This window comes from Arabidopsis lyrata (assembly GCF_000004255.2).
Source record: "Arabidopsis lyrata subsp. lyrata unplaced genomic scaffold ARALYscaffold_3, whole genome shotgun sequence".
In the NCBI taxonomy this organism is placed as follows: domain Eukaryota; kingdom Viridiplantae; phylum Streptophyta; class Magnoliopsida; order Brassicales; family Brassicaceae; genus Arabidopsis; species Arabidopsis lyrata.
In genome coordinates this window covers 2,393,881-2,406,782 of record NW_003302553.1, presented here as the reverse complement: position 1 = coordinate 2,406,782, position 12,902 = coordinate 2,393,881, and the positions used below count along the sequence as shown (strand labels likewise).

The 12,902-nt window shown below is 34.1% G+C and overlaps 3 protein-coding genes across 3 annotated transcripts; all 3 read left to right on the top strand.

Moving 5' to 3' along the window:
- Positions 1-1,476: 1,476 nt before the first annotated feature.
- LOC9320620 (50S ribosomal protein L7/L12) lies at positions 1,477-2,801 on the top strand. The gene is made up of 2 exons (XM_021031267.1): positions 1,477-1,617; positions 2,003-2,801. Exon 2 carries the CDS (start codon positions 2,081-2,083, stop codon positions 2,639-2,641), a length of 561 nt encoding a protein of 186 aa, XP_020886926.1. The 5' UTR covers positions 1,477-1,617; positions 2,003-2,080; the 3' UTR covers positions 2,642-2,801.
- Positions 2,802-3,216: 415 nt separating this feature from the next.
- LOC9320619 (uncharacterized GPI-anchored protein At3g06035) lies at positions 3,217-4,359 on the top strand. Its single transcript, XM_002884507.2, has 2 exons — positions 3,217-3,402; positions 3,730-4,359. The coding sequence occupies exons 1-2, from the start codon at positions 3,324-3,326 to the stop codon at positions 4,248-4,250; spliced, it is 600 nt and encodes a 199-aa protein (XP_002884553.1). The 5' UTR covers positions 3,217-3,323; the 3' UTR covers positions 4,251-4,359.
- A 250-nt stretch (positions 4,360-4,609) lies between these two features.
- Positions 4,610-8,784, top strand: LOC9318515 (mitogen-activated protein kinase kinase kinase 3). The gene is made up of 17 exons (XM_021031266.1): positions 4,610-5,051; positions 5,142-5,183; positions 5,318-5,383; positions 5,470-5,580; positions 5,659-5,739; positions 5,819-5,896; positions 5,989-6,071; positions 6,253-6,334; positions 6,440-6,540; positions 6,675-6,714; positions 6,835-6,894; positions 6,963-7,009; positions 7,097-7,319; positions 7,405-7,632; positions 8,004-8,302; positions 8,391-8,452; positions 8,541-8,784. The coding sequence occupies exons 1-17, from the start codon at positions 4,758-4,760 to the stop codon at positions 8,597-8,599; spliced, it is 1,956 nt and encodes a 651-aa protein (XP_020886925.1). The 5' UTR covers positions 4,610-4,757; the 3' UTR covers positions 8,600-8,784.
- The last annotated feature ends 4,118 nt before the right edge of the window (positions 8,785-12,902 follow it).

The following is a 12,902-nucleotide window of genomic DNA, read 5'->3' as shown; positions in this document are numbered from 1 at the left end:
GTTAGTGATCTACAAATTCAATTTGTTTCTCATCATTATGTAGATTTAGTATCCATGTGTTTAATTCCAATTTTTAAGAGTGATTTATGTTTTTCTTTCGGATTTTTAAAAGTTTTTTTTTAGTTTTGATACTAAATTTACATAATGATATATGAATTTTGGATCCCGTCATTCGTTTGATCGTTAGAGATTCCACAAATTCAATTTGTTTTCTCATCATTATGTAGATTTAATATTCAAGTTTTTAATTCCAATTTTTAAAAGTGATTTTTGTTTTTTAAATTAGAATTTTTAAAAGTTTTTTTTTTTTTGTTTTGATACCAAATTTACATAACGATATATGAAAACTAACTGGATTTTGGATTCCGTTATTCGTTTGATCGTTAGAGATTCTACAAATCCAATTTGTTTTTTCATCATTATGTAGTTTCGTATTCATGTTTTTAATTCAAATTTTTAAATTTGATTTTTGAAAGCTTTTTTTTTTTAGTTTTGATAGTAAATTTACATAATGATCAAAAGTTTTACATAATGATCAAAAGTTTGGCCGGCCGAGTTGGGTCTGCAATCATCGGTAAAATGTGTGCAGAGCGTCCCCTACTCCCTCATTAAAGAAGATGTCAAAAAGGAAGAAGCTAATGAAATCATTGCCAAGATCCAAGCTGCCGGTGGAGTTGCTCTTTATGGAGCCAATGGAGTGATCATGAGCAACTAACTTTGTTTTATTTCTAATTGTGTATGTTTGATTTGACTTTGTCTTGTGACTACAGTAGCTACGTACGTAGTAGATGTTATGTAATAATAGTAGAACAAATCAATCACCCTAAACCCTATCTCTTGACTCATCTCTTTCTCTTTATTGTATCTATTGTTTTTATTTCTTGTAATGTTTTGGTTACATGAAATGAAAGTTGATGTTTTTATTAGTCGAGTCAGAGGAATATTCCACTTGTCAGGAACTTTTCCTGTCGCCATTGTCAACAAAAAAGGTTGGCCTAAGCTCAAATCACCCTAAATCAAATTGTCATCTAGTTCAAGCACTAATGTGATCACTGATCATATAACTGCTGTATTAAGATATTCCCTCTGTTTCATATTATATGATGTTTTAGCCATTTTATTTTGTTTCATATTATATGATGTTTTAGCCATTTTATTTTGTTTCACAATATAAGATGTTTTGGAAAAAAAAATTCAAGTTTATATGCAAAAAAATTAAATTTGTATAGTTTTGTGACTATGTAGATTCTGTAGTAAATCATATCATTGGTCAAATTATCTTGAATATATAAAAACTAAAAGAATTAATTAGTTCATTAAACTTTGTGCTTTTAAGGCAAAATATCCTATATTTTGAAACAGAGGGAGTAATTAATAGTAATTGCACTCTATAAAAAATAGCAATACTTTGCTGTCAAAAAAAAAAAAATAGCAATACTTTTGGAAAATTTGTTGATGAGATCCTTATTGGGCTTTAAGCCCATACACAAAAGTAATTTGGAACCCAAAGAGAGGAATGTTTTTTACCCAAAACCCTATCACTCATCTCCGTCTCTCACTACTGCATCATCAACAACAATTCAAAGCCGGCGAAGCTTGCCGTTCCCGCCGCCGGAGGTAAGCTATATCTCTCTTCATGGATCCCATTTTTTTATTTCGGAACTGTGATAACTCGCGAACTTGCTATGTTTTAGAGATTGTAAGCAGCTTCTTCTTCTTCTAGACTATCGAATCTGATACATAGAATTAATTTTGGGGCTCGTAGTTCTATTGACGCTGAAATCGATCTGATGAATCATCCTTTCTTATTCACCATTTTGCTTCACTGAAATTTTGATTTGTTCATTTGATCTGCAAAGAAGAAACCTTTGAAATTATTATTGACTTTAAGTACTAATTTCTTGATAATCAGTCTTATTCTGAGATCTTGATCTCTTTGCTTTGAACAAATAACAATGTTTAATAATTCGCAAGCTAAAGTTATTGTCTTTCTGTTACACAGGAGAGTTTTTACTGTTGCAGTGGTCACATGAAATGATCTTGGGTTGATGTTTGTGTATGGTAGCAGAGGAATTTAGTCATGAAGCTTATTTCACTTGTCAGAAACGTTCGTTCTCGCCAATGTCAACCGGAAGTTATCTGGTCTGTGCAAGTTCGTTTCTTGCAGCAAGATTCTGTCTCGAAAGCTAAACCCAAGAAATACAAATACCCGTCAGTTTATGATCCCTATGGTCCTAGACCCCAGCCTTCAAACAAAATCATGGAGTTAGCTGAGTGTATAGCTGCATTATCTCCAGAAGAACGGAAACAGATTGGTCCTGCACTCAATGAACACCTGAGGCTTCCAAAACAACAGATGATTTCATCGGATGGCATTGGTGCAAAACAAGATACTGGAGCTGGGAAAGTTGAGGAGAAGAAGGAGAAGACGGCTTTCGATGTGAAGTTGGAGAAGTTTAATGCATCTGATAAGATCAAAGTGATAAAAGAAGTGAGAACGTTCACGAGTTTGGGTCTGAAGGAGGCGAAAGAGCTTGTGGAGAAAGTCCCCGCTATTCTTAAACAAGGTGTGACAAAGGAAGAAGCTAATGAAATCATAGCAAAGATCAAAGCTGTAGGTGGAGTCGCAGTTATGGAGTGAGTGACTTTTTGACACTTGAATTGTTTTTCGTTTGATTTGGTTTGTGGTATTGTGATCACATCTTGGTACTTACAGTAGATGTTTTGTAATAACAAATCAATTAGTCATTGAGTTTTCAAGAACTTCTCTCAGTTTCAAATTTCAGCTTTCTGTTTTGCAAGTTAATTTCTCTGTGCTTTCAAATTCTGATGTACCCCTCACCATTTTTGGTTTCCTTAACATTTTAATTTTGTGATATGGAAATGATGAAGTTTTTAAAACAAAATTACGTTTTGTTTCGGTTTTCCAAATCGGATCACATTGGTTTATCCAAATTGAAGATCTCTTTAACATGAAAGAAAAACTTGGTCAATAATTTCCTTTTTTTTTTTTGTTTCAATAATTGCCTTTTGCAGTGGCTTCTTGTTCTAGTTCTTGTACACAATGGCTTTGGCTTGTTCTTGTCCTCTCCATATGTTAGAAACGATGCCGTATAGGATGAGAGGGGACCAAGCGAATTAGTTAAAAATGCCTTAAATTGTCGGCACAACGTCAAAATCGAGCTGACAAGAAAAGCAGAACAGAATCAAATAACTCTTTAAGAGTAAAAGCTAAGTAACCATTTCTCTCACTCTCCTTTATCAATAAATATAAGCCAATCACCAAAAAAAATATCATTTGAGAACTCTAGAAACCTGTTTCAATGGCGATTCACAAGCTTCCACTTCTTCTCTTTCTCTACATCCTCCTCTTCCTCAATCGCCCCGTTCTTAGCGACACCGGTAAATTCCTCTCTTTGTCTCTTTGTTCCATTATTTTCTTGTTCTAGTAAACTCTCTTTTCATCTCTAATGAAAGTGTTTATTCAGGATCTTTAGATCTGGTCTGAAATCTCTTAGGATTTGTTCACTTCATTTAAAAGTTCTTGCATAGATCTCAATCTTGAAAAAGTTAAAACATGTTTCAAAAAGGTTAATTGTTTCTCAAGTGTATTAATTGCTTTCCTTCTCTTGATAACAAATAAAGAACAAGAGTTTACTTTAATTAGCGATTGTGAATATGCTCCTGCAAATTATATAGAGTTTGAATCAGAGTTTTTTTGGGTTGCAGATGAAGAGGACATTCTTCTCACAGGCATCAACAGCTACAGAACAACACAGAATCTAACAACCTTGAGCAAGAACGAAAACGCAGAATGTCTAGCTGACGAAATCGCAGACCAATTCAAAAACAAACCTTGCACTAACGACACTGGCTCAGCCACAGTACCTGGAACAGAGCCACAGTTCGCAAACTACCCTCAGATTCTAGCCAAATGCCACTTAAACGTCTCTGACACTAGAGACGGCTCGATTATGCCTGCATGTGTTCCTCGTTTAGAATCAAGCCTCGTCCTCACAAACTTCACCAAGTCGCAGTACTCAATGAGTTTGAACGATTCAAAGTTTACAGGGATTGGTATTGGTAAAGAAGATGATTGGATCGTAGTGGTTCTCACTACCAACACACCAGAAGGAAGCTATTCTACAGCTACACCTACAAAACAGGAGTCTAGTGGTTTCACCTTTAGTGTTGGTCTCGTTAGTTATTTGATCATTTTCATGTTTTCCTTTGGTTTCTTCCTCTTTTGAGATGTCAAATGTTTTCATGAGTTTGTCACAAAACTCTCTTTCCTTTAGACTATCAAGAATAAATTTTGTTAAAGATGGTTATTATAATCGTTTTTCAAATTATTCCTGATTTTCCCGGTTACCAAAACTCTAAAATATGAATTTCTGTTGTTTTATTAGACCTAATGGAGCGAGGCTTATTAGTTTTATGCTTGTACGTATTTTAATATTTTGTCGGTGAGCTAGGTGGAGAAAGACGACAACAAGATTATTCAACGACCGACATAAAACCTGGGTATTTGACACGTGCGAAGTACTTTATGCGCTCCAACGGAAAAGCCCAATAAGAAGGCCCATTAATAAATTGGTAAAATATTTAGAATCGAAAATCACAAAAACTAACCTTTAATTTTGAAAACAGATCGCGTTTTCTCTTTCCCTCCTCGAAATTTCCTAAATCCACGAAGCCGAAGGCAGCCATGAGTAATCTTCACTGATCTCTCTGCACATTCACCGTCGGCTTACCTAATGCAGGATATTCTCGGATCGGTTCGCCGATCCTTGGTTTTTCGGTCGTCTTTTGCCGGAGACGATGGTAGTAGCGGCGGAGGTCTTAGCGGATTCGTCGGGAAGATTAACTCTAGTATCCGTAGCTCTCGTATAGGCCTCTTTACTAAGCCGCCTCCAGGCCTTCCTGCTCCTAGAAAAGAAGAAGCGCCGTCGATTCGGTGGAGGAAAGGGGAATTAATCGGTTGCGGTGCTTTTGGGAGGGTTTACATGGGAATGAATCTCGATTCCGGCGAGCTTCTTGCAATTAAACAGGTTGATTTTGAAATTCTTAGTTCTGGTTACCTTCAATTGCTATTGATTTATGACTTCCTCTGTTGATTCGTGATTGTTTTTGGATAATAGGTTTTAATCGCTCCAAGCAGTGCTTCAAAGGAGAAGACTCAGGTGAGTTAATGCTCAATCTTTTAAATTTTGCATTTTTCGATAAATCTGTTTCCAATTTGGTAGCAATTTTTGGTTTCCGTAAGTGTTTGAGGAACTATTTGTTGGTCTTTCATACTCTTGAATCCTTGTTTTAGGGTCACATCCGAGAGCTTGAGGAAGAAGTACAACTTCTTAAGAATCTTTCACATCCAAACATTGTTGTGAGTTGGCGAATCCATTCTGCTATTTCTCATAAGGTTAATGTCTGTTCCGCATGCATTCTTCTTATTATCTTGTTTTTTTTCAGAGATACTTGGGTACTGTAAGAGAGAGTGATTCGTTGAACATTTTGATGGAGTTTGTTCCTGGTGGATCAATATCATCTTTGTTGGAGAAGTTTGGATCTTTTCCTGAGCCAGTAAGTCTTGACTATATCTTTAACTTTGTGTTTGAGCTTTCCAGGCTATTAATATTGTATCTTAACCTTTTTGAATAGGTGATAATAATGTACACAAAGCAGCTGTTGCTGGGTTTGGAGTATCTTCACAACAATGGGATTATGCATAGAGATATTAAGGTACTTTTCCTCTTTCCAGCATGTGAATGTGCTTGTGGTTGCTCAAAATTCCTCTATAACTCTTGTCACATTCTCTTAGGGGGCAAATATTTTGGTTGATAACAAAGGGTGCATCAGGCTCGCAGATTTTGGTGCTTCCAAGAAAGTTGTAGAGCTAGTATGATTGTGCTTCTCTTTCTCTTCAATCATATTTCAATATGTTGCCTCTCTCTTCAGTACTCTAAAACTTTGTGATTGTTATGCTTCTAGGCTACTGTAAATGGTGCCAAATCTATGAAGGGAACGCCTTATTGGATGGCTCCTGAAGTCATTCTACAGACTGGTCATAGCTTGTAAGTATTTCTAGAATACCCTACTAGTTATATTCTTCTCCCCCATCTCTTACTTTCTTTTAGCTTTTATCTTTTCATGAGATGATAGATTAAACATGTTCTAGGTAGTGGGAATGGGTTCTCATCTATATTCCCCTTTGTATTGCAACTTTCATTCTGACCTTCTTCTTGAAATCTGAAGCTCTGCTGATATATGGAGTGTTGGGTGCACTGTGATTGAGATGGCTACAGGGAAGCCTCCCTGGAGCGAGCAGTATCAGCAGGTAAAGAGATCCACTGGGTGAAGGACACTTTCCAATATTGTTGATGCAAATGACGCCGTCTTTTATTTTAGAAACCTAATAATAACTAAGAAGCGTTTCTTCCAGTTTGCTGCTGTACTTCATATTGGTAGAACAAAAGCTCATCCTCCAATTCCAGAAGACCTCTCACCAGAGGCTAAAGACTTTCTTTTGAAATGCTTACACAAGTAAGTCTAAGTTTTTTCCCAATTCGTTTTTCTCTTTATCTAAAGATAGCTCCTGTAAAGATCGATGTCCACCATTCTATTTCAAGATAGCATCTATATCTGCTGTTCTATTTATAAGAGAAATTATCTTTCAGAGAACCAAGCTTGAGACTCTCTGCAACCGAATTGATTCAGGTGTTGTGAATCACATATCTTCTCCATTTCTCACAATTGTGAAAAGGGTCCTTACTCTCAATGCACAATACTAATTTATTATTGTTGCTCCTAGTGCTGACAGCTGCTTAACATTTGCAGCACCCGTTTGTCACTGGAAAGCGCCAGGAATCTCTTTCAGCTTACCGTAATTTACTTACGGTTAGTATATTATGCAGTAAACTTTATTCTGGTTCTTCAACCTTCTGACCTCCTTTCTAATATATCAGGAATGCGGGAACCCAATAACTACAGAAGGAGTGAATGTTAGGAGTTCGTAAGTTTTTTTTCTTGCAGTTCTAGTTTTCTTACTATCCATGATATTGATCCCTTGATTCTTATTTTACTTACCCTATTGTGCCAGAATAAATTCGTTGATCAGGAGGTCAACCTGTTCAGGCTTGAAGGATGTCTGTGAACTGGGAAGCTTGAGGAGTTCCATTATATACCCACAGAAGTCAAATAACTCAGGATTCGGTTGGCGAGATGGAGACTCTGATGACCTTTGTCAGACCGACATGGATGATCTCTGCAACATTGAATCAGTCAGAAACAACGTTTTGTCACAATCCACCGATTTAAACAAGGTGATAAATCTATCCTCCAGATTTTAAAACATGTCTGTTGATTACAGTTAGACTGACAGGGAAGGAACTTTTTGACTTTCAACAGAGTTTTAATCCCATGTGTGATTCAACGGATAACTGGTCTTGCAAGTTTGATGAAAGCCCAGAAGTGATGAAAAGCAAATCTAACCTGCTTTCTTACCAAGCTGCTGAACTCAAAACTGGGGTTCCATGTGATGAGGAAACCAGCTTAACATTTGCTGGTGGCTCTTCCGTTGCAGAGGACGATTATAAAGCAACAGAGTTGAAAATAAAATCATTTTTGGATGAGAAGGTAAGACCTTTTTGTAGTACATAGGTGTGAAATCAGTTACTATTGTGCTCAGATTCATTTACTAAACTTGAACTTAAAAGACCTGGTAAATAGGAAATTTTGGAACTTTAAAGCAAGAAAACATCTTAAACTTGGTTAATGTTGAAAACATGGACATAGTGACGTTGAACTCTGGCTTTCATGCTTTGTGTACTATACCCCTTTCCAATTTCAATACTCCAATGTCATAATTATCTCCTCTGCAACTGTGGCTCTTCTTTGCCTGGTCTACCTGGAATTTTTAAATGCAATTCTGCTACAAAAATGAGGTTTTGTGATTGATATCTGAATCTTGGTCACTTGTGTTTTTTGTTGATTTGTCTGTTGTCAAGGCTCAGGATTTGAAAAGGTTGCAGACCCCTCTGCTTGAAGAATTCCACAATGCTATGAAACCAGGAACACCACAAGGTGCACTTGGAGACACCAATAGCTACAATTTACCAAACCTACCAACTATAAGCAAGTCACCTAAACGACTTCCGAGTAGACGACTCTCAGCAATCAGTGATGCTATGCCTAGCCCGCTCAAAAGCTCCAAACGTACACTGAACACAAGCAGAGTGATGCAGCCAGGAACTGAACCAACTCAAGTCAATGAGTCGACCAAGAAGGGAGTAACTAATAGCCGTTGGTGAGTTAGCTCGTGCTAAAGTTACCGTTTTTAAAGCCTGAAATTGATTTATTTTTTTATTTAGCGTTAATGTATCCTTCTTCCTCAGTTTTTCAGAGATACGTCGGAAATGGGAAGAAGAACTCTATGAAGAACTTGAGAGGCATCGAGGCAAGTGTTTTTCTTTAAGACTAAACATTTTAAGTAAATGTTTTAAACTTTAAAGCAATTTTTACTAATAGTAAAACACTCTATGCAGAGAATCTGCGACATGCTGCTGCAGGAGGGAAGACTCCATTGTCAGCCCACAAAGGATAGTGAACGGCTAAGAGAAGAACTGTATGTTTCTTTTTTATGTTAAACCCCAAAAGTTAGTTCTTCTTTTTTTGTTTGTTGGTGGGGTAACTTTCATCACTAGTATGATATTTGATATATGTAGATAGTTCTTAAACGGTTCATAATATTATTATGATTATTGTTATATATACATATCTTAAATCTGACTTAAAGGTTGCATCAAAGCATCTAAAACTTGTTTGTGAATTGTGGTACTGTTCGAGTATGGTTATTTTGTTATAAGTAAAAGAAAACTAGTCTAAAAAATAAGTTACTTAACACATCGATGTTTGGTGATTCTATGCTAGTGCTATTTTTCAACATGAATATAAGTAATAATCACTGACCGAAGTGAATAGTTGATATCCGTGATTCAATTTGCTTTAATTTGCCTTTTTATTTGATCTTGAATTACTTGAAAAACCATGTTATTTTGTCATATGATCAAATATTGAAAAACAAATTTTATTCAAAAGCTATATTGAAGAAATTTGAAAAAGTAATTTCCAAGAATGCTGCATGAAACTTTGGACTCGATACAGGTAAATGGTCGGAGACTATATAGAATATTATAGTGTTTGGTTGGAGGATGGGCTGTCAAAAAAAAAAAAGGTGAGCAAAATTCAAAAAAGAAAGAAAGAGAGAAACATGAAGATCTTATTGCTTTAAAATTTCTTGATTTTCTCTTCCATATCTATTAATAATCAACATTTAGATCTTCTGCTTTCCTCTTTTTCCAGTTTTGGAGTTTGGACCGTTTTTGATTGAAGTCTTGACCATATGTAGATACACTTTTTTTTGTCGAAATGTAGATACACTTATAAATCCCGAAATAAAAAGAAAAGAGAAGGACATGTGAATTTTTCGTTATGTGTACGTTGTCGACACGTCCATATCTAAATGATATGAGAGATAGAGAGCGAGAGAATCCTTTTTTCGCCACTTTTCTTTTTATTAACTTTTCTGTGTTTATAATTATATATATATAGTAGGACATAAGGTTCAAACTGTTTTTCCAATCAAATGAACAAATCCAAATATAAGTAGGACATGAGGTTTAAATTACGACAAAAAAAAATATTTGAAATTCTTAAAGATGAAAGGTTAAAATAACTGGTTCGTATTTAGGCAACAAATATGGAGTTAATAGTGCTATTAATTTCGATAAATTTTTCATGTGAGTAAAAACACGAGAAATGTTATAGAAAATTGTATTGAATTCTCAAAAAAAAAAAAAAGAGAGGTTACAATGTATAATTACTTATATAGAGATAAAAATAAACCAAAATTTTATAAACAATAAATAGGTAATTTATATATGCAAATAATATGAAGTATTCTTAGAAGCTACCAAATGCTATTAGTTCGTGGGCATAGTCACATAACTCAAAATTTTGAAATCTGATTGGGTCCTACGGATTTTGCAGTGCATTATCCAAAATAATTTCACAAATTATAATTAAAAAAAGAAACACAAGTGTGAAGTGTATATATGCGTTGTGAATGTGATGAATGCTTTTTTTTCCTTTATAAAAAAAAAAAAACACTTTTCATATTCGTGTCCAAAAATTATAATCTCCTGACTTCTTGTGGAGGGTCCTCTTTCGTTTAAATTTTATGTTCCTCCCAATCATTATAATTATGTATATATGAATTAAACGAAGATGAACGTCATTAAACCATGCACACGTTTCTAATTAATATACAAAACAATTAAGTTAGGACAAGAGTCTACCAATAGAGTTGCTACGATTTGGTTGTGTCGCCATGTTGCACTACGACGCGGGCCCGAGGCAAACCGAAAATGAAGAATATACAAATGAAATGAAGAAAATATCTGCAAATTTGACGTGAGAAGGTTTCAATCTAAATGAATTTAAAAATGTGATATAAGCTGTTGACAAAATTGATATGAGCTATCAAGAAACAAACCATTACAATTATAATTTGGATACCAAACGTTAATTTCTCCGAGCTAAGAATATAAACAAGGACAAAAATGCATGAATATAATCCAATTTTGATCAGCTACTTTACTGGTTATAGAGAGATTATAAAATGTCATTAACTCATTGTCATCGGATTTGTGTTGGAATGTTATATATATATATATATATATATATGTTAACAAAGAGATTGCCACACTGCTATGCCATCAGTATTTTTGATCAGTTTAAAATTTGGATCATAATCGAAACAAAAAATGCGCAGAATTTACGACCAGGAATTAGCAAAAATACCATAAAGTTTATGTCCGGACTTACTCCTCCGAAGTTCTACGATTAGAAAATGAATGAATACAATAGTGGTTTTTTTTTTGTATGAAATAGTAGTGGTTTATTAATTATTATTACTACTTTGGCAAATTATATTTTTGTTAATGATATTCCGCAAATTAAAGTCATGAACTAATTAAATAATCTAATTAACCGGTCAAAGAGAGCGACACATAAAGAATCAAAAGGCATCCCACCATTACTTAAAGAAGACTCCATTAGCATTACATATATTTAGTTCATTGTTAAATTTGAAAGGAGAAAAATGATTAGAAGGGCAAATGGGTCATTCCATTGAGAAGTGAGGATGGATGAGAAAGAAGACATATTATGTGATTCACCATTCACCAATCCTTTTGCTCTTCTTAGCCACCAAGAAAACACCCAATTCTACTTTTCGTGATTTCATTTAATTTCTTCTCTAAATTTCCACATTGTTGCATCATCTCGCTTTATATGTTTATATGTAAATATTATGCAGTTTGTTATATATTAAGGTCTGACCTAATTTGAAACATACCAAATAAAGGATTGCGTCATGAATCATATAAGGGCAAAAAAAAAAAAAAAAATTGATTAGGGCTAATGGATTAGATCGATTTAAAAGGGTGTGAACTGGGCATGGCATGAACCTAAGCTTCATTTATGGCTTTTCTGTTTATACATACTTTATTTTTATGAGAAACAATTTTTTCTAAATATATATATAGTGAATACCGGTTAGTAACATCATTTTATGAAAAAATCGACGGCTTAAAATATATTTTTCTGTTTTCCTTCTACAGATATTGCCAGCCTAAACATTTTTAAAAGATTACGCAAATGGATAGACGCAGATCCCATGCAAACAACTTTGCTTTGCAGAAAAAGAAACTTGAAAAGGATCGCACGTATATATATACATCAAATTCAAACAACCCCACTAAAATTAGATTAAAAAACCAAATGTGTTAATCTACTAAAACATGAATACGTATGCATAATATATATTTTTAATTACGTTGGTGTAGAAACGGGTGCATGTAACATTACTATTTCCAATGTAAAGTAGACAAAAGGTGGTCGTAGAAAATTCAAATAAAGATGATGTGATTCTACATCAATTATGTATGGGGTGCAAACTAATAACTAAAATTTTGGCCAATATTATGTAAAACCCATCGCTGTTTGCAACGAGCATTATTTTTGACGACTAAGCATAAATAGATTAACATTTTATTGTTTTCGATACTCGTATCTTAAGCATGTTTAGCTTCTACCTTTAATATTAGTTTTTCTTATAAATATAAGTATGTTTAGTTAGCTCTTGTTGTAAAAATTATTTAAATCCTAATTGGAAAATATCAACGAGTTTCAACCAAAAGCATTTTTTTACTCTGTGGGGCTAAGAGAGAGAGGTTGAGGCCATAGAGAGAATCAGAGGCGGAGACTCGGATAGCTTTTAGCATATATGACGTTGTCATTGTACGGACACTACCGTCCCTTGTCAACTTTTTTTTTGCATTATTATTCTTCTATATAGTTTTACATTATAAATCTATTAAGTAATTTTTGAAAACTAAACTTTCATCAATTTTTAAATCTACAACTGCATCTAATACAAAACATCTGCAGTAAAAAAGATCACACCCAAACCTAAATTCACATCGTCTACCAATTACACAATATACTATATGTATGACAAACCGGGATGAAAATGAATTGAATGCTCCAGATTTTAGTAATTGTTGATGAAAAATATAAAATAACTAGATCATGACCCGTGCTATACAGCACGGGGTTTTATTATTTTTTTTTGAAATATATTGTTCATTTAATTTGAAATATGTAAAAATAACATAGTGTAATAGTTTAGTATAAAAGGGAATTAATCATATAGTTTTATGTTTATTACTATTTGGATATTATATTGTGTAGTAGTTATTTGACGATAATTTGTATATTTTGATTGTAGAAGTAAATAATACTATAAAATTTATTTTAGATATATTTTCCCTTATAATAGTTGG

Excerpts from the sequence above, each read along its gene's own strand:
- LOC9320619 (XM_002884507.2), top strand. The coding sequence starts at position 3,324 with ATGGCGATTCACAAGCTTCCACTTCTTCTCTTTCTCTACATCCTCCTC. Across the intron at positions 3,403-3,729 it reads CCCCGTTCTTAGCGACACCG|ATGAAGAGGACATTCTTCTC; the intron begins GTAAATTCCTCT and ends TTTGGGTTGCAG.
- LOC9320620 (XM_021031267.1), top strand. The coding sequence starts at position 2,081 with ATGAAGCTTATTTCACTTGTCAGAAACGTTCGTTCTCGCCAATGTCAA.
- LOC9318515 (XM_021031266.1), top strand. The coding sequence starts at position 4,758 with ATGCAGGATATTCTCGGATCGGTTCGCCGATCCTTGGTTTTTCGGTCG. Across the intron at positions 5,897-5,988 it reads CCAAGAAAGTTGTAGAGCTA|GCTACTGTAAATGGTGCCAA; the intron begins GTATGATTGTGC and ends TTATGCTTCTAG. Across the intron at positions 7,320-7,404 it reads AATCCACCGATTTAAACAAG|AGTTTTAATCCCATGTGTGA; the intron begins GTGATAAATCTA and ends GACTTTCAACAG.